Source organism: Hyaena hyaena, unplaced genomic scaffold (assembly GCF_003009895.1).
Source record: "Hyaena hyaena isolate Hyena2069 unplaced genomic scaffold, ASM300989v1 scaffold_161, whole genome shotgun sequence".
In the NCBI taxonomy this organism is placed as follows: Eukaryota; Metazoa; Chordata; class Mammalia; order Carnivora; family Hyaenidae; genus Hyaena; species Hyaena hyaena.
In genome coordinates, this window is record NW_024080792.1 from 526,542 (window position 1) to 547,911 (window position 21,370).

The 21,370-nt window shown below is 37.6% G+C and overlaps 1 protein-coding gene across 1 annotated transcript in view; it reads right to left on the minus strand.

Annotated features, from left to right (window-relative positions):
* The window catches only part of AASS (aminoadipate-semialdehyde synthase), a 61,577-nt gene that overhangs the window by 26,060 nt on the left and 14,147 nt on the right, over positions 1–21,370 (minus strand). Inside the window, exons 4-11 of the mRNA XM_039239684.1 lie at positions 20,167–20,251; positions 16,893–16,960; positions 16,638–16,784; positions 15,641–15,719; positions 15,386–15,513; positions 13,844–13,992; positions 12,284–12,406; positions 11,535–11,646 (exon numbers count right to left, since the gene is read on the minus strand). Of these exons, the coding sequence (XP_039095615.1) occupies positions 11,535–11,646; positions 12,284–12,406; positions 13,844–13,992; positions 15,386–15,513; positions 15,641–15,719; positions 16,638–16,784; positions 16,893–16,960; positions 20,167–20,251 (891 nt within the window). The remainder of the gene's footprint in view (positions 1–11,534; positions 11,647–12,283; positions 12,407–13,843; positions 13,993–15,385; positions 15,514–15,640; positions 15,720–16,637; positions 16,785–16,892; positions 16,961–20,166; positions 20,252–21,370) is intronic.

Here is a 21,370-nt window from a genome sequence, read left to right on the forward strand (position 1 = left end):
AGAGAACAGAGACAATATACTTAATTTTTTTGTGGTAAGCAGATACACACATAAGGCTACGGTAAATAGCCATCACAGACTATTGTGATGTATAAAAGGAAAAATGTGTGACAATTTAGAGAGGCTGGCTTTGTCATCCGACATCTAAGCAATATCATCTGCCTCAGTCTCACCAAAACCCTCCAACACCTCACTGTCAGATATTTTTAACCTTATCACATTGCTTAAGAGTCTATCGAACTGCTGATTTATATAAGCAAAAACATATTATCTTTTTAAATGTGCATTTCCCTTCTAACAATGGTGAATTAGATTTTTTCAGACCAATCTTCCCATTGAGTAAAACCAGTCAGCCTCAATTTTTAGCTTCAAAAGATAGATTAAAAAAAATTTTTTTTTCTGGGAAGACAGCAGAATAGAACCCAAGCTCACCTTTTCCCCCAAATACTACTAGATAAGAAGTACATCAGATTAAATAACCCAGAAAATGACCTGTAGACTGGCAGAACAAACTCTCCACAGCTGAATGAAAAGAAGAGGCCACATCAAAGAGGGTAGGAAGGGCTGAGACACAGGGACCTGCAGAACTTTCCACAGGAGACAATACAGGCACAGAGAGGGGAGAGAAACAGACTCTCACACTGGGAATGCACACAGGATAGAATTTAAAGTAATGGTCATTCATAGAGTAATATCATAAAGATACTCACTGGACTTGAGAAAAGAGTGGAGGGCCTCAGTGAGACCCTTAACAAAGAGATAGAAAACATAAAAAATAACGAATCAGATGTGAAAAACTCAGTAATTAAAATTTAAAATACACTAGATGGAGGGGCACCTGCGTTGCTCAGTCAGTTGAGTGTCCGACTATAGCTCAGGTCATGATCTTCCAGTCTGTGAGTTTGAGCCCTGCATTGGGCTCTGTGCTGACAGCTCAGAGCCTGGAGCCTGCTTCAGGTTCTGTGTCCCCGCCACCTCTCTGTTCCTTTCCTGCACATGCTCTGTTTCCCTCTATCTCAAAAATAAATAAATAAATGTTTAAAAAATACACTAGATGAAATAAATAGTGGGCTACAGAAAGCAGAAGACAAGATCAGGGACTGGAGGACAGAGTGATGGAAAACAACAAAGCTGAGCAGATGAGAGAAAAAATAATAATACAAAATGAAAATAGACTTAGGGAACTCAGCAACACAATCAAGTATAATGAATTTGCATTATACGGATCCCAGAAGATGAGAGAGAAAAAGGGGAAGAAAGTTTATTTGGAGAATAGCTGAAAATTTCTCTAATCTGGGGAAGAAAACAGAAATCTAGATCCAAAAGGCATAGAAAGCCTCTAACAAAATAAACCCAAGGAGATCCACACAAAACCACATATAATTAAAATGGCAAAAAGTAGTGCCAAAGAGAGAATTTTACAAACAGCAAGAGAAGACAGTTATATACAAGGGAAACCTCATAAAGCTATCAGCAGATTTTTCAGCAGAAACTTTGTAGGCCAAGGGCACTTGGGTGGCTCAGTGGTTGTGTCCAGCTTCAGCTCAGGTCATAATCTCACAGCTCATGGGTTCTAGCCTGGCGTTGGGCTCTGTGCTGACAGCTCAGAGCCTGGAACCTGCTCCAGATTCTGTGTCTCCTTCTCTCTCATCCTCTTCCCTCCCTCTCTCCCTCTCTCTCAAAAACAAATAAACATTTTAAAAAATAAAAGGAAAAAAAAAGAAATATTGTAGGCCAGAAGGCAGTGGCATGATATAATCAAAGTGATGAAAGAAAAAAATCTGTTGCTAAGAATTCTCTATCCAGCAAGTCTACAATTCAGAATAGAAAGAGAGATAAAGAGTTTCCCAGACAAAGTAAAGGTAAAGAATTCTGAGAGGCCTGGGTGGCTCAGTTGGTTAAGCATCAGACTCTTGATTTCAGCTCAGGTCACAATCTCACCATTGTGAAATTGAGCCCCACATCAGGCTCCACACTGACCATAGAGCCTGCTTGCAGTTTTCTCTCTACCTCTTTCTCTCTCCCTTCCCCACTCATGCTCTCTCTCTCAAAATAAATAAGCATTCTGAAATAAATAAAGGTGAAGGAATTCATGATCACCAAACCAGCCCTATAGAAAATATTAAAGGAGACTCTTTGAGTGTAAAATAAAGACAATACGTAGGAGGAAGAAAAGTAGGAAACATAAAAGCAGAAAAATTAAGTATATCTATAAAAATCAATCAAGAGAATCACAAAAAAGGATGTAAACTATGACACCATATACCTTAAACATGAGAAAGAAAGGGGTAAAGAATGGGTTCAAACTTAAGTGGCTATCGCCTTAATATAGACTGATATACACAGAAGATGTTATATACAAAGTAGAAACCACAAATCAAAAACCAGTAATAGATATGCAAAAAATAAATAAATAAATAAAAGAGAAAGAATCCAAATACATTACTAGAAAAAGTCAACTAACCATGAAAGACAAGAGCAAGAGAAGGAAAAAAATAGAGAAAAGCCACAAAAACAACCACAAAACTAGTAACAAAATGGCAATAAGTACATACCTATCAATAATTACTTTGAATGTAAATGGACTACTCGCTCTAATCAAAAGACATATGGTAACAGAATGGATAAAAAGCAAGACCCATCTATACACTACCCACAAGAGACTTACTTCAGACCTAAAGACATATGCAGACTGAAAGTGAAGAAATGGAGTATTTATCATGCAAAAAGATGTGAAAAGTAATCTGGGATAGCAATATTTATACATAGACTTTTTAAAAAAGACTATTACAAGGACACTATATAATCATTCATAAAACAATGCAACAGAAAATATAACAATTATAAATATGTATGCACCCAACATAGGTATACCCAAATACATAGAGCAGTTAATAGCAAACATAAAGGAAGTAATTTATAAGAATACGGTAATAGTAGGGGACTTCAACACCCAATTACATCAATGAATAGATCATCCAAACAGAAAATCAACAAGGAAACATTGTTAGAATGATACATTGGACCAGATGGATCTAGCAGATATGTTCAGAACATTCCATCCTAAAATAGCAGAATACACATTATTTTCAAATGCACATGGAACATTCTCCAGAATAGATCACATATTAGACCACAAAACAAGTCTCAACAAATTCAAAAAGATCAAATTCATACCGTGCATCTTTTCTGAACACAACACTATGAAACTAGAAGTCAACCACAAGAAAAATCTGTAAAGACCACAAATAAATGGACATTAAATAACAAGCTACTAAACAATGAATGCCTCAAAGAAGAAATCAAAGAGAAAATTAAAAAATACATGGAAACAGGGGTGCCTGGGTGGCTCAGCAGGTTGAGCATACGACTTCGCCTCAATTCAAGAACTCGCAGTTTGAGAGTTCGAGGCCTACATCGGGCTCTGTCCTGACAGACTGCTTTGGATTCTATGCGTGTGCCTCTCTCTGCCTCTCCTCTGCCTGCTCTCTGTCTCTCTCTCTGTCTCTGTCTCAAAAAAAAAAAAAAATACATGCAGGCAAATGAAAATACAAACATAACAGTCCAAAATCTTTGAGATGCAACAAAAGCTGTTCTAAGAGGGAAGTTTATAACAATACTAGAAGCAAAAAAAAAAAAAAAAAAAAAAAATCTCATAAAAAACATCTAAAGGAGCTAGAAAAAGAACAATAAACAAGACCCAAAACCAGTAGAAGGAAGGAAATAATAAATACTAGAGCAGAAATAAACAAAATAGAAATGAAAAAAAAATACAACAGAGCAATGAAACCAGGAACTAGTTCTTTGAAAACACCAACAAAATTGATAAGCCTTTAACCAAACTCAATTAGAAAGAAAGAAAGAGGGGCACCTGGGTGGCTCAGTCGGTTAAGCGTCCGACTTCGGCTCAGGTCATGATCTCACAGTTTGTGGGTTCAAGCCCCGCATCGGGCTCTGTGCTTAGGAATAGCTCAGAGCCTGGAGCCTGTTTCAGATTCTGTGTCTCCCTCTCTCTCTGACCCTCCCCTGCTCACACTGTCTCTATCTCTATCTCAAAAATAAATAAAACATTAAAAAAATAAAAAATAAAAAAAAGAAAGAGAGAAAAAGAGAGGACTCAAATAAAATCAGAAACAAGAGAAATAACAATCAACACCATAAAAATACAAATGACTGTAAGAGAATATTATGAAAAATTATATGCCAACAAATTGAACAACCTAGAAAAAATGGATAAATTCCAAGGAACATACAACCTCCCAAAATTGCAACAGAAAATTTGAGCGACCAATTACCAGCAATGAAGTTTAATAAGTAGTCAAAAAACTCCCAACAAATAAAAGTCCAGGACAAGATGGCTTCACAGGTGAATTCTACCAAACATTTAAAGAAGAGTTAATACCTATTCTTCTCGAACTATTCCAAAAAATAAAAGGGGACGTATAGCTTCTATGTTGATTCTATGAGGCCAGCATTAACCTGATACTAAAACCGGATAGAGACACTACAAAAAAAGAGAACTATAGTCCAACATCTCTGATGAAAATATCAGAGCAAAACCCCCCAACAAAATATTAGCAAACAATATCCAACAATATATTAAAAGAATCATTCACCATGATCAAGTGAGATTCATTTCTGGGATGCAAGCTTGCTTCAATATTTGTAAATCAGTGTGATCACATCAACAAAAGAAAAGATAAAAATCATATGATCATTTCAATAGATTCAGGAAAAGCATACGACAAAGTATAATATCCATTGATGATAAAAACCCTCAATAAGATAAGTTTAGAAAGAACATACCTCAACATAACAAAGGCCCTATATGAAAAACCCACAGCTAACATAATACTTAATAGGGTGGGGGGGAGGAATGAGAGCTTTTCCCTAAGGTTGGGAGTAAGACAAAGGTGTCCACTTTCTCCATCTTTATTTAACATCATACTGGAAGTCCTAGCCACAGCAATAAGATAAGAAAAAGTGATAAAAGCCATCTAAATTAATAAGGAAGAAGCAAAACTTTCACTATCAGCAGATGACATGATACTAGACATAGAAAACACTAGAGGCTCCACCAAGAAGTTACTAGAACTGACACATGAATTCAGTAAGGTCATGTGATACAAAATCAATGTACACAAATCTACTGTATATCCATATACTAATAATGAAGCAGCAGAAACAGAAATTAAGAAAACCTATTTATATTTGCACCAAAAAGAATAAAACATCTAGCAGTAAACTTAACCTAGGAGGTAAAAGACCTGTACTCTCAAAACTACAAAACACTGATGAAAGAAATTGAAGGTGACACAAACAAATGGAAAGATATTTCACACTCATGAACAGGAAGAACATATGTTAAAATGTCCATACTACCCAAGGCAATCTACACACTTAATGCAACCCCTATCATAATAACAATAGCATTTTTCACGAAAGTAGAACAAACAATACTAAAATTTTTATGGAAACACAAAAGATCCAAATAGCCAAAGCAATCTTAAAAAAGAAAACCAAAACTAGGGGCATGATAATCCCAGATTTCAAGTTATACTACAAAACTGTAGTCATCAAAACAGTATGGTATTTGCACAAAAATAGGCACACAGATCAACAGAACAAAATAAAGAGCTTAAAAGGAAACCCTTAATTTTATAGTCCATTAATCTTTGAAAAAGCAGGAAAGAATATCCAATGGGAAAAAGATAGTCTTTCAACAAACGTTTTTTGGAAAACTGAATAGCTTTCTGCAAATAAAATGAAAATCGACCTCTTTCTTACATCATATGCAAAAATAAACTCAAAATGCATTAAAGACATATATGTAAGACCCTAAACCTCAAAAATCCTAGAAGACAGCACACGTAGTAATTTTTCTAACAATGGTCATAGCAACATTTTTCTAGATAAGTCTTCTGAGGCAAGGAAAACAAAAGCAAAAATAAACTATTGGGACTACAGCAAAATAAAAATTTCTGCACAGCAAATGAAACAATCAACAGAAAAGGCAACTGACTGAATGGGAAAAGATATTTGCAAATGACATCTTATTAGATGGGTTAGTATTCAAAATATATAAAGAACTGATATGACTCAACACACACACACACACACACACACAGCAAATAATCTAATTAAAAAATGGGCAGAAGACATAAACAGACATTTCTCCAAAGAAGATATACAGAGGGCCAACATGACACATGAAAAGATGCTCAACATCAGTCATCATCAGGGAAATGCCAATCAAAACTGCAATGAGACAGGTGACCTTACACCTGTCAGAATGGCTAAAATCATACACACAAGAAACAACAAGTGCTGGAGAGGGTGTGAAGAAAAAGGAACCCTCACACACTGTTACTATTGATGGGATTGCAAACTGGTGCAGCCACTGTGGAAAATAGTATGGAGGTTCCTCAAAAAATTAAAAATAGAGCTACCATATGATCCAGTAATTCCATTACTGGATATTTACCCAAAGAATATGACAACACTAATTTGAAAAGATACACACACCCCTATGTCTATTACACAATTATTTACAATAGCCAAATTATGGAAGTAGCCCAAATGTCCATCAATAGATAAACAGATAAAAAAGATGTGGTGTACACACACACACACACACACACACACACAGAGTAAAATTTTACTCAGTCATAAAAAAGAATGAAATTCTGGGGTGCCTGGGTGGCTCAGTCGGTTGAGCCTCTGACTTAGGCTCAGGTCACAATCTCGCAGTTGGTGAGTTCAAGTCCTGCATCAGGCTGACTGCTGTTAGCATGGAGCCTGCTTTGGATCCTCTATCCCTCTCTGCCCCTCCCTGCTTGTGCTCTCTTTCTCTGCTCAAAAATAATAAATATTTTTTTAAAAAAAGAATGAAATCCTGTCATTTGCAACAACATGGATGGAATTAGAGAGTATAGTACTAAGCAAAATAAGTCAGTCAGAGAAAGACAAATACCACATGATTTTCCTCATATGTGGAATTAAGCAAAACAAAGGAAAAGAGGAAAAAAGGAGACAAACCAAAAAAATAGATCCTTAACTATAAAGAACAAACAGATGCTTACCAGAGTGAGGGGGGTGGAGGGATGTATCAGATATGTCAATAGAATTAAGGGTACACTTAGCAAAATGAGCACTGAGTAATGTTTAGAAATGTTGAATCACTACATTGTACATATGAAACTAATATAATACTGTATGTTAACTATACTGGAATTAAAACTTAAAAAAAATTTTTAAGATAGGTAAGACCTGCTGCAACATAATTCTGGGGAAGGAAGCCCAAAGAGATGAGTCTGGCATTTGTTACCACTTTTCATGGGGGTAGTTCCCAATGTGGAAGTGGTGGCTGGGATGTAGAGAAACTGAGAAGAGCTTTTGGCCAACTTTAAATAGTGTAATAAAAACTGGAGTTTCAGGGGGCACCTGGGTGGCTTAGTCGGTTAAGCATCCGATTTTCACTTAGGTCATGATCTCGCGGTTCGTGAGTTCGAGCACCGCATCGGGCTCTGGGCTGACTGCCAGCTCAGAGCCTGGAGCCTGTTTCAGTCTGTTGACTCCCTCTCTCTCTGACCCTCCCCTGCTCACGCTGTCTCTCTCTCTCTCTCTCTCTCCTAGAAATAAATAAAAACATTTTTTAAAAAACCTGGAGTTTCAGTTCTGCTGAGGTGACCCCAATCAATGCGAGATTTTCATTTGGGATCCTGAAAGACTGCACTCTAAAATAAATGATAAATTGAAAGACATCAGATTTCCAAACATATAAAGTCTGGCTTTGCCCTTCTGTCACTGAATCGACGTGATTTTTTCCCTGCCAGAAACAAAGGAAATCTACTTGCCAGTAACAAAGGAAATCTTTTCTGAAGAAAATTACACAATATCCACAGCCTCAAATCATCTCTAAACTGTACATACACAATACCGAGCATTCAATTAAAAGTAAACATGCAGGAATAGTTACAGAGAGGGAGGGAGGCAAACCATAAGAGCCTCTTAAATACTGAGAACAAACTGAGGGTTGATGGAAGGTGGGGGAGAGGGGAAAATGGGTGATGGGCATTGAGGAGGGAACTTTTTGGGATGAGCACTGGATGTTGTATGGAAACCAAATTGACAATAAACCATATAGAAAGCAAGAAAGAAAGCAAGAAAGCAAAGAAAGAAAGAAAGAAAGAAAGAAAGAAAGAAAGAAAGAAAGAAAGAAAGAAAGAAAAGGAAGGAAGAGAACAAATGAACGAATGAATGAAAGAAAGAGAGAGAGAGAGAGATAAAGAAAGAAAGAAGGAAAGAAAGAAAGAAAGAAAGAAAGAAAGAAAGAAAGAAAGAAAGAAAGAAAGAAAGAACGAACGAACGAACGAATGAACAAAAGAAAGAAAAAGCATGCAGGCACATCAGGGTGGCTCAGCTGGTTAAACATCTGACTCTTGGTTTTGGCTCAGGTCATGATCTCATGTTTCATGGGATCAAGCCCCACACCAGGCTCTGCACTGACAGCATGGAACCTGCTTGGGATTCTCTCTCCCTCTCTCAGCCCCTCCCCCACTCATGCATCTTCTCTCACTCTTTCTCAAAATAAATAAAAACATTTAAAAAAATAAAATAATATGCATATTGATAAGAATTTACTGAAAAACAAGAAAAAAAACAGAGAACATAAATAAATCCAAGACGTTTAATGGAATTATCAGAAGTGAGTTTAAACTTTGATTAATATTGTCAAAAAATAAAATTTTCCCCCCAAAAGGCAAAACTAATACATAGGTAGGAGTCAAGATAGCAGGTATCTTTTGACAGGAGAGCTGGGACAGTAGAGGGAGAGGTACAAGGGGGTTCCTGGAATGCTAACATGAACCCCCTTATTTTCTTTATAGTGTTCACATGGGTGTCTTTGTGATAATTTAACGTGCTGTATACTTACGTATCACTTATATGTGACACTTTAATTTTTTATGCTATTATATAATGTAAATAATATATATTCTTCTTTAATAAAAATTTTACTTAATAAATGTACTTAACCTCCATCAATTACATGGGCTAACCCTCAATCACACTTCACTGGGAATTCATTCAACTGGCTTGCTTTTCTCCTAATATCTATATGAGATCAACTGTACTGGATGAATGCATTTATTTTTAATGTTTATTTATTTATTTTGAGAGACAGAGAGAGAGAGAAAGCAGGCGACAGGCAGAGAGAAAGGAGAAAGAGAACTCCAAGCAGGTTCCACACTGTCAGCACAGAGCCTGATGTGGGGCTCAAACCCACAAGATCGTGAGATCGTGACCTGAGCCGAAAACAAGAGTCAGACACTCAACTGACTGAACCACCCAGGCTCCCCAGTGAATGGAAATTTTGATTAAAGACAAATAGGAATGAAAAACTGCTGTAGGGTCCAATAGAAATATACTTATAATTTAAATTTTGAAATGTAATAATTTGTGAGTTGAAAATGGCTTATAACAACCTCTTAAAGTGGTAAATGATATTAGAGCAGCCAAACAAAAAGACATTTCAAGAAATTAACAATCAAATTCATCCACAAGATAGACCAGTATTCAACAATTTCCATAACCTGGCCTAATAAAGTAAGAGTTGCACTGAAAATACATAATTTAGGCACTCAGAAAGATACATTAAAGCCAAAGGCTCACCAACAGCTCTTCTATCTACTCCAAAAGTCTACTAGAGTCCAGTTGATTCAATGTATTATGACTGAAGCATTTCATTTTAGGCATGTGGGTAGCTCTAACAGACCATTCTTCCTGCAGACAACTATTAACTCTGGACAAAATACAAACAAAACCAACTACTTGAGGGCTTCAGAGAATGAAAAATAGCAGGGAGAAGCATCAAAACGTGGAAGAAATAGTCATCATGGTAGTTTCCTTTCCCCAGCCTTTGGCGCTGCCAAGGCAGTGATGCAAAGAGGTAGACACATGCAGCTAGCTCATTACTTTTTAATCTAAGGAAACAGGATTGGAACCCAGAACAACCACAGCCTCCAGAATGTGAAGGGGAATGTCAGAGGGCACAGATTCAGAAAAAGTAAAGTCCAACTTTCATGTGACCCCTGTTCCAAGTCTCAGGATAACCCCCAAACTGAGCATGTGCAGGTCAAGCAGCGCAGGTAAAGAGCTGATTTTTTCTATGAGCTACTCCCCACCTCAGGTGAGAGAGAGTTTTCAATTTAAACCTAGCCAAATCAAATGTCTGCTGAAAAAACACACACACAAAAAATCAACACTTTGCAGAGAAATGTAACAATCCAGAATCTCCACAACAGAACTATCCACATTACCCAGGACACACTCCAAAATTATTCAGCTGGCAAAACCCAGAAAACTATGACCTGACCCATTTTCAAGGGAAAAGACAATAAAGTTCAACCCAAAGCTGACCCAAAATTTTAGAAATATGATGCAAAGACTATAAAGTGGCTTTTCTAACTATGACTGTGTGATAAAGAATGATGCACTCATAAGGTATGAAAAGATAGAAATTCTCAGCAGAGAAAGAGAGTATGATGCTTAAAATAAATGCTGGGGGTGCCTGGGTTGGATTAGTCACTGAGTGTCTGGCTCTTGATTTTAGCTCAGGTCCAGATCCCAGGGTGGTGGGATTGAGCCCCACCTCTGGCTCTATGCTGAGCATGGAGCCTGCTTAAGATCTCTCTCTCTCTTGCTGCCTGTTTCTCCCACTTGCGTGCAGATTCTCCTCCTCTCTCTTTAAAAAAAAAAAAAAAAAGATAAACACTGAAATAAGAGTGCTTATCTTTGGCAAATGAAGTGGAATTTAGATAACACAGTATTTCAGTAGTCAATCACTGGTTACAGTGAAAAATACAACACGACAACAAAAGCTGTCACTTAACTAAGCATTAGTGACTAACATCCAATAAGTTTTGTATTTCTGATTTTTCAAATCTATTAATCATAGCACAGTAAGAATGTTCTCACGTGAATTGACCTAGACAGCAGGAAGAGTGAAAAAAAGGAAAATCTTATCTCACATGTCATGAACATTCTTAATAAAATATGAATTTTATGAATGAAAGATAAATGCTATTATAATTCATTATGAAGGCAGTTATATAATTCTATTCCCCATGAGACCAGTTAGCAGAATATATAAAAGAGTGTCTATAAATACTTTTAAGGGAGGGCTGGATTTTGTTTTACAACAGATTTCTTAGATGTAGAAGACCAGAACATTCCTAGGATCACTCTGCAGTACTATTTAAAGCCACAGAATTGGGGCACCTGGGTGGCTTAGTCGGTTAAACATCCGACTTTCGCTTAGGTCATGATCTCGCGGTTCGTGGGTTTGAGCCTCGCGTCGGGCTCTGTGCTGACTGCCAGCTCAGAGCCTGGAGCCTGTTTCAGTCTGTGACTCTCTCTCTCTCTGACCCTCCCCAGCTCACGCTCTCTCTCTCTCTCTCTCCTAGAAATAAAAAAATAATAATAATAAAAAAATAAAGCCACAGAATTAATGTGGGTTCTACCAGTCAGCTTACCATTTCTTCAACGTACGGGAAAAGCATGTCTCCAAAGTACTCTGTAGCTTCAATTGGAAGTTGTGCTGGCAAATTGTCAATGGAGCACATCAGAATTCCAGAGCCTTCCACACTAGGAGAAGCAATATGCTTTACTCAGATGCATACAATGTTATCTGTAAGCTCTAACGTTTCCAGATATCTTCTCCATTACGTTTGTTTCATACTAATTTATAGTTGTGGACCAAAGTATATAAGAAAATAAACAAGGCTTTTCAAACAAAACTTCCCTTCTTCAGCCACCCATCTCCCATTTAAAGTATAGCATGCGTGGGGCGCCTGGGTGGCTTAGTCGGTTAAGCGTCTGACTTTCACTTAGGTCATGATCTTGCGGTTCGTGGGTTCGAGCCCCGCGTCGGGCTCTGTGCTGACTGCCAGCTCAGAGCCTGGAGCCTATTTCAGAGTCTGTGTCTCCCTCTCTCTCTGACCCTCCCCTGCTCACGCTGTCGCTCTCTCTCTCTCTCTCCTAGAAATAAATAAAAATATTTAAAAAAATAAATAAATAAATAAAGTATAGCATGCGTGTATCTAAGTGTTTGCATTTGCATGTAGTTTTCTACCAAATTTTTAAATATGTTTAAGCATATCTCTGGTACTTGCATAGCCTTCATAAAAATGTAAAATACTGAATACTTTAAACTACTATACAGAGGTAAGTAAGTGATGTGCTATTATGTATCTCTTATCATCCACAGCCTCAGCAAACGTACCTGTCATGAATAATGTGCTGGTCTGCATCATACATACAAAAGGGACGTTCTATTGTCGTACATTCAGTCATAAACTCTATAGATCCTCCTGTGTCAGCTGAAATGTCACATATTGCCACGAGTCTGAAAATAACATCAAAGCTCAGATGAAAGTGTGGAACTTCTCAACAAGATTAAAAATGAATAAAAATGAAAGGTGCTTGGAACAACTTTAAGTGTGGATGCCAAGCATTTCCTGGGTTCTTCAGCTCTTTTCCCTACTCTTCACTGTTTGGAACACTGTGTTCTTCTGGGATATAGACAATCTTCCCAAGATGAGTTTTAGTGCCCACACACAAAAATAAGAAGAGAAAGAGGAGGAAGATAAAAAAAAAAAAAAAAAAAATCAAAGTGGAAAACCCCTTCCCTAGAGAAATCACAAGGAACAGCCTACCTAAAGTTAATATATTCAGCCAACTCTAGATAACTTATGAATATCTGATTACACTACCAGCAGTCTGCTTAGTGGCACAAGGTCTGTTCTGAGGGGTACTTTGCATGACCAATGATTACAGAACACACAAATACATTGTTCTTCATATAAGGTGAGGGCAGTGTGTCCCCTCAGAAGGTTTGGAATTGTTAGGTACCTTTTTGGACACTGGGGATGAGTCTGTGAGTATAGAGCTATTCCACAATTTTCCATGCTAATACAGGGAAATCTCTAGAATTAAGAACAAAAGTCTCAGCCCAGTTTTTGAAATCCTTTAGTGGTTAACCAAAAATTTCCTGCCCAGTCTGCAGCTCCCACTTGCCTTTATAAACTTTGCACTAGAGCTAGACTGCTGCACTCGCTGTGTCTTAAATCGTGCTTTGGTGGTTCTGTATTTATTAAGCACCAATCCTATAAGTTGAAATCTCTTTCCCCCTCAGTCCTCCCTAGCAAGGATTTGCTGAGCCCAATGTTCCCAGTTTCTTCTAAATTCTTGTGCTATTTATTGTTCCTAGCATTTTCTTGCCATTTACTTCTTGCCAGTTACATGCCTGAGGGTAGCAATCATATAGTAGAAAGTAGAAAGCATAACTTTTCTCTATCCTTCAAGTTAGCAGAGTGCCAGGCAGATGAGTTGCTCGTAAATATTTATTGATTCATTATATAATTCAACATTTAATCATTATTTGAATGCAAATTATGTCAGCCAATATCCTGGGTACTTGAAGTCAAGATAAATAGGGCCGCTATCCATGAGGACATTAAATTTTAATGGGAGGGAGAGAAATCATAAACACAGGAAAATAAATGATCATGAGTTTCAGAGAAAAAAAGTAACAGACTAGAGAGAGATGGAGATAGGGACACAAATCTTTCTGAGGTTACTTTTGCGTTTCGTGTGGAGTTAAGAGAGTTTCAAGAAAGAGGAAGGTTAACTGGCAAATGCTGCCAAGAGATCAAGTAGGATGAAGTAGACAACTAGTCATTAATAGTCAAGTCCTATGATATGTGAATCTCCTATAGGTGATACCCTAAATAGTGGGACCTGCTGCTAAAAACTGCCATCATTACCAAAGAAAAGTCCTTACTTGTGTGGTAATGCAGGGCAGCCTTCCACACCAGCAACTGAGGACTTGCCTGGAACCAAGAGGCTCTGGACATCTTGGCGAGTTAGTAATCGAGGGGTGTTTTGTTCCCAGTAGATTCCATTAATTAAACAAGTTGTATAGGGCGCAATCTGTAAAGCAAGTGCCAAGTTCCATAAGATAGGCAATAGCAAATCTCAACAAAGTAGGCTGAAAGAAAACTATCAGTAAAGTTCATGAGAAATAATTTAATGTTACTTCTAATTGACTCTGTTATTTGCCAGGTCGTTGTTCGTTTTGTGAGGTGAAGACAATAAATACCTACCCAGATTTCAGTGTAGAAGTATTCCATGATAGATAAGTATATGAACATAAATATATTAATATTTCTGTTCTCTAATGAACTGCATGGCCAAGAAAAAGGAAAGGACAGAGTCTAGTGACCTAGCACTCTTATTTCCAGCTCAACCACCAGGAATGTAATCTACGTCATGCTACCTCAACTTCTCTGGGTTCTATTTTCCTTACCTGCCAGATGGGGATAATACGTACCCCATTCCTCAAAGGAAGGCTGTAAAGATTAAATCGGATAACATCTGTAAGCTCCATGGACAAATGTGCTACCTACATGCATATATGGTAACTAGGTCCTTATAAGTTTTAGGATGCAACCAATCACCAACACTTCTGTGATTGGGGAAAAAAGGAGGGGTGTAAATTTACTCAATTTTTAATTTTTCAGTCTGAAACTGGTTTCATAATTTTTGTTTCTCAAGCCTCACAAGCATTCTCCAGCTACAGGTAAGAGTTCTCTGTAACATGCTTGACATGCTAGAACAGCTAAATTTCATGCCAAAATCTAGAATCTTCTTATTCAAACATACTTAAAGTTATTTAAAACATTGTTTTTCAAAATAAATGCATGCACTTTTTGTTTTGTTTGTTTTGTTTTTTTGGTTTGTTGGTTTATTTTGAGGAGAACTTTCCATGACTAATGAGTACAGAACACACAAATACATTGTTATTCTTAGAAGAGGAGGCCTGTTTTGAACTGTATGTAACTTCTTGAACAGTGAGGATGGGTCTGTGCTTATGTAGCTATTTCACTCTAGTCCCCTGTAAGCAGTGCCGTGCCTCAAGCAAGATGGCTGGCTGAGGTTATGAGTACAATTTGTGATCAGAGGTAGGATAAACCCAGGTTGAGATGAAACCTCATAGACATTGTGCTTTGCCAACAGTACTAACGAGTCCAAGTTAATACAGAAAACAGTACCCCACAAGAAATGGTTTAGAGTTATTGGGCACATGCAGACCTGAAGTAGAAACAGAGACAGCAAAGCAAAGGACATATCCAGCAAAACCACTAAGCAAAGGCCACTCCCAACATCAATGAAAGCCATCAACTCTTAAGGCCAATGCAAAGGATTCACAAGTCAATATGGGGAACTGAAAAACAATATATACATTCATAATTTCTCTCCTTGAAAACAGCCTAATAATAGTGTACTATGTGCAACTAACTCAGAAGCTGAGTGTGATACTCACATCAGTATTAAAACGACTTATGTAGCGCTCAGGATATTTGTCATACTCTACGGGATCGTACACACCATCTGTTTTCCTGACAAGATGATGATGGCGACTTAACACCGTCCCATAGACTTTTCTCAGGTCTTGCAGAAGAGAAAGAAATTAGTAAAGTAGGTGACAAATGATAAAGGTTTATGGTGATAAAATATTATAACACAGAAACTGTTAAAAACAGTAAAAGATACATGCAGTCATCATGCTCCCCCTTACCTCCATTTTGGGAAACTTCTTTTAATTCATGTGGCTCCACATATTCACAGGGTAACTCATTGAAGATTTCTTGGGCTCCCTGTAAATAATGCATGAGTACAAATCTAAAAATCAATAGAGAAAAAGCCAACATGGCTTCGCACAATGATTCCAATTCAGTTTCCCACAATTATATAGCTCTACTTGCCTTGCCCTACAGCAAGGATTGCAACTCAGAATACAGGGAAGCTTCTTGCACACAGCCTACAAACTGGCTTTTATTCCAGTGTGAACAGCATGAATTGGAAGGAGCTTTACTTTTACTTTCTGTTTTTTATTTAAGCTACTCAGAGTAGACACAAGGGTGTTTAGAAATGAAAGCACAACAGAATATTTCTATTTACGTTTGCTCCGCTGCAGAATTATTTTAAGTGAGGAAATTATATTTCCTACGGAAAAAGAGTTATGTGCCTATCTCACAGTATAATACAAATAGCAATGTCCTGTTTATAAAATATTTTCATTGAAAGATCTCTTTCACAATTACAGGTTTCTTTGGGGGATCACAAATGTCTTCTCAAAACCACCCCAAAAGGAAGAAAGTATTAATTCCAATCCTGAATTAGGCTTCCTAAAATCTTACTGGCAAAACTCCAAGTCATTTTAAAAAGTTTACATCCTGTGGTCACTTCCAAACTTCTGGACAACCCAGTGATGAAGGTAAAACAGATCTCCCTAAGAGCAGACCTTTATACCATTAACAGTAATTTAGCCCTTTAAAAAGAAAATGTGTTCAAAGCCTCTGACAGCTTGGAGTCAACTAAAAGCAAAGGAAATAAGTTTGGACCATTACTGCTCTTTACTATGGGAAAAGCACATAGGTAAGAAAAGTACCAAAAACAGAATGCCCACTCATCCAAAAGCAGGGCCCACAAAATGCTCACATCCTTTGGGTTAGTTTTAGAATTTTGACTGCTTTACAGAAAGCAGACATTCTTAGAAGTATCTAAGAAGTTACCTTAGATACATTACCAGTCCCTGTGAACACAAATGTCAAGGGCCCTATCGATTTTGGCATCAAACCCAGAGATATTTCATAGCCGGCATCGCGAACGGCTTGCACAGCCTGACTGCTGTTCCTGTAGTTATGAGCCATGCCAATGTGCTGAAAGCAAGCACACATGAATTCAGGTTAGTCTACATCCTAAGATATTTTCCTGTTCTTAAAGTATGATATGTATTTTCAAAAAAAAAAACAAAACACACATCTCACCATAAAAGGTGTGTGATGTCCCAGAGCAAGGAGCCTTAACCCCATTCCATGTAAAATGTTGATCATCCCTATTGCAGAATCAGACCAACAGAAAAACCATTAGTCAGGAGGAGTCAGAACTGTTTTCTCTGACCATCCTGCAACCTGCTCGGTGCTCTGAGGAAGCACAGACCACAGGATCTCAGATTTAGAGGGGGCCCTGGTGGTCACCTTACCCATCCCCTCAACTTGCGGCCATCAAAAGTACTAACTCCGCTGTGTCTCTACCTATCCCTTCCACTTTCAATGTGCCAAAATGGAAAGAGTGTCCCTCTTCTCTAACGTTAATGTCCACCTTTACTCCAGATCCCATCTCTTCCCATTTCTTCTCTAAGGAATTCACTCTTGAATTATTATTTCATTGACTATCCCTCCCTATTCACTCTTACCAACATTTAAAGATGCGTACATTCCTCTTGAACCAAAACTAATGAACAAAAACAAGGTCACCATTGACCCTACCTATGACTGTTGTCAGCATTTTTAGTGACCTAAATAGCTAAACTCAGTGGACAACTGACACATCTTGACTTGCTTGTCAGAGATATTTGGCAACATGGAATCCGTCTCTATTGGAATCCTCTCTTCCCTCAGCATCTCTGACTTGAAATTTTCCTCCCACATTTCTGTAGGTGCCTCCTCCCATGCCCATTTCCTTTAAATTAGTGTTCCCTGCCCTTTCCTTATACCTTAATTAGTGTCAGGATTCTGTCCAGGGACCTATTCTCTTCAATCTCTACATATTTTTCCTTAGCTAATTTCATCCAGTCCTAAATTTCAAGTACTCTGTATGCTGCTGACCCCAAGTCTGTATCTCTAACACAGACATTTCATTTCAAGAATTAATCAACTACCTGATGGATTTTTCCATTTGGATTCAAACAACGAAAACTCACCATACCCATAACAAAGACCTCATCATCCATTCTCCCCTTCTTTTTAGGAACATAAGGTTCCCTCTCTGCATCCCTTCCAAATGTTCTTTGATCTTTTCTCTCAAGTCAACTTTTAAAAGAGTAATTTATATTCAATAAAACATACCAATTTATAATGTATCATTTGATAACTGTGAACATATGTATACACCCATATTATCACTGACATAATCGAGATATAAAATATTTCCATCACCCCACTCAATCCATCCCAATCCTTTGCCCCAGAAAACTACTGACCTTATTTCTCTCTACAGAGAGTAGTTACTTCTGCAGTTTCATATAAATGAAATGATAAGTATATACTCTTTTTGTGTGGCTGCTTTGACTCAGCATAATGTTTTGGGATTCCTACATAATTGAGTGTATTAGTAGTTTACTTCTTTTTAATGATGCAGGAGTTTTCTATTTTATGGATATATCACAATTTATTTACCCATTCCTCTGCTGATGGACATTGGAACTGTTTCTAAGCTATTATGAATGAAGCTACTAGAAATAAGTATTTACAAAAAATAATTCATTTCTCTTGATAAATGCCTATGATTAGAATTTCTTTAGCATATTGATATTCAGATTTTTTATTTCCTCTTGAGTTGGTGTTGGTAATTTTTGTCCATCAGGGATTTGTCTACTTGATCAACATTGTCAAATTTAGTGGCCTATTCATAATATTTTCTTACCCTTTTAATGTCTATAGGACACATGGTGATGGACCCCCTTGTATTCCTAATATTGGTAAATTGTGGCTTCTCTCTCTATTTTTTTTTAATCAGCCTAACTGGAAGTCTATCAATTTTATTGATTTGTTTAACTAGCTTTAGATTTCACTGACTTCCCCTCTTATTTTTATTATTCCTTTCCTTGTATTTGCTTTGAGTTTAATTACTTCTTCATTTTCTTGCTTTGTAAGATGGACATTAGATCACTAATTTGGACTTTCTCCTTTTCTAATAAAAGTGTCTCCTTCTAAGCACCACTTCATCTGCACCTCATAAATTTTGGTATGTTGTTCTAAATTTTCATTCAATTCAAAGTACATTCTAAATTTTCCTGTGATTGCTTCTTGACTCATGAATTATTCAAACATATATTTTTATCTTCCAAATATCTGGAAATTTTCTAAATATTTTTATTTCAAACTCAACTTTATTATAGTCAGAGCACATACTCTATGACTTCAACATTTTATATTTATTTATTTAAAAAAATTTTAATGTTTTATTTATTTCTGAGAGACAGAGACAGCGTGAGCAGCGGAGGGTCAGAGAGAGAGGGAGATACAGAATCTGAAGCAGGTTCCAGGCTCCGAGCTAGCTGTGAGCACAGAGCCCAATGTGGGGCTCGAACCCATGAGCCGTGAGATCATGACCTGAGCTGAAGTCGGACGCCCAACCGACTGAGCCACCCAGGCACCCCAACATTTGATATTTATTAAAAATTGTTTTGTGACCCGGCATATGGGCCATCTGGGTGAGTATTGAATAACTGTCAATTAGGTCAGAGTGGCTGATGGTGTCTTACTGTCCTATATCCCCACAACTTTTCTGTCTGCTTGTCTTAACAATCACACACCTTCATTTAGTCTAATCTGATGCAGTTATAACATAAGGTGATGTTTTCTCAACTAAAGAAGGTTCAAAGTACTAATGGGACAAAAATCAAGTGTAGTTTCCCCGGAACTCCAGCTCTTATACTTTCTAAACTGTTCCTCTCCTGGTTCCTACCCTTGTATCTTTTCCCTTTCTTCTTCTCCACAACTTCTCATCACCAAATTGACCTCTCTTAGTCTTCCAGACAGAAGTACCTAAAAAGTCAGACCCTATTCATAGTTGTTCTCCTTTACCCTGATCTTTCTTTTTTAACTTTTGTTATAAAGGTATTTAATGATTTGCCTTCTTATCGTATTCCCCTAATATTCGTCACCCTTAGTCACACACCCATGTTTATTTTATTTTATTTTTTTTATGTTTTATTTATTTCTAGGAGAGAGAGAGAGACAGCGTGAGCAGCGGAGGGTCAGAGAGAGAGGGAGTCACAGACTGAAACAGGCTCCAGGCTCCGAGTTGGCAGTCAGCACAGAGCCCGAAGTGGGGCTTGAACCCACGAACCACGAGATCATGACCTAAGCGAAAGTCGGATGCTTAACCGACTAAGCCACCCAGGCGCCCTCACCCATGTTTATTTTTATTAGTGGAAATGAACACTTCCATGCCCTTGCCACAGGAAAAAAGAAAACACACAGTTACTCCCCAGGCAAATTCAGAAAGTGGGTGTTGGAAAATCCCTGGCATACCTACCTGCTACACCTGCCCACTGCCCAAATGCCACTACCCGTATTCCTCTATGATCCACCATTTTCTCATAATCAATAAGTCGGATTTCCTGAAGAAAGAGTAAAAGATTTTCCCTCAGACCCATCAAGTTTAATATCAATGAGTAAAGCACATGTATAAGCAAGTAAATTTTCACATTTCTTCCTCTTATAAAATATATCTTGACTTGACTTTATAAGTTACCATTAGGTGTACCATGAAATATTTAGAAAATGCTGGGTCACAAACCAATAATAGGTTTATGATTTGAGATTAAAGAATGGTCCTAGCAGGGTGCCAAATGCTCCTTGATGGTAGTTAATGAAATAAGAAAGGCATTAATTCCTCTAACTTTTAGGCCAGCACCATCTACAAATGTTTCTATAGGCCCACTCCCCCCACATCCTTTCTTCTAGTCTCAAAGAAAAGAAGTCCCTCCTTCCGCGAATCTCCATGAGCTGGATCCCAGCTTTTCCCCACGTCCTCTCACACCACTCTTGAACTTTCTCTTTCCCGCATCACCCCTTTGTACGCTGCCCCTTCCCAGCTTAAAAATAACACAACTCCCTCTCAAGTCCATACACAGAAATCTTTCTCATTCTTTCTCTCTCTACCTTCCTTCCTTCTTCCTTCTCTCTTTTCTCTCTCCATCCTTTTACAAATAAGCCTCATTTACAAAGTAGGAGTACATGCTGCCTGCTTTTCATTTTCTCAGCTTTGCTAAAACTGCATTCTTCCTCTATCTTTGGGAATCTTCCCTTTCAGGAATGCTCTGTTAATTCATGCTTAAATGCATGAATTAATAGAATTCACTATAACACACTGTAATTATAGGATGTTTTAAACAGTCATTATATTTCCTTAAATATCATATGATTTTTACCATGTCCCTGAATTCCAGAATATTTACTATTCATCCATCTCCAAGTAATAGGTTACAAAATGCTGCCCCAAAGTGGCCATGCCCATTCTGCTTCTATTCATTTTCTTGTAATGAACAAAAGTTCATATAGCAACAAAATGTTTCTAAAGTACTTTTTAAGTTTATCTACTTACGTGAAACTTTCCTCTTATAATATTATTTCCATTAATTACTTTTTGAATTTGTTCTTCAGAACCACTGGAAACTAACTAGCCCAGGTCTAGCATATTTGAGGTTAGTAGGAATGTGTGCTATCGGCCTTAACAT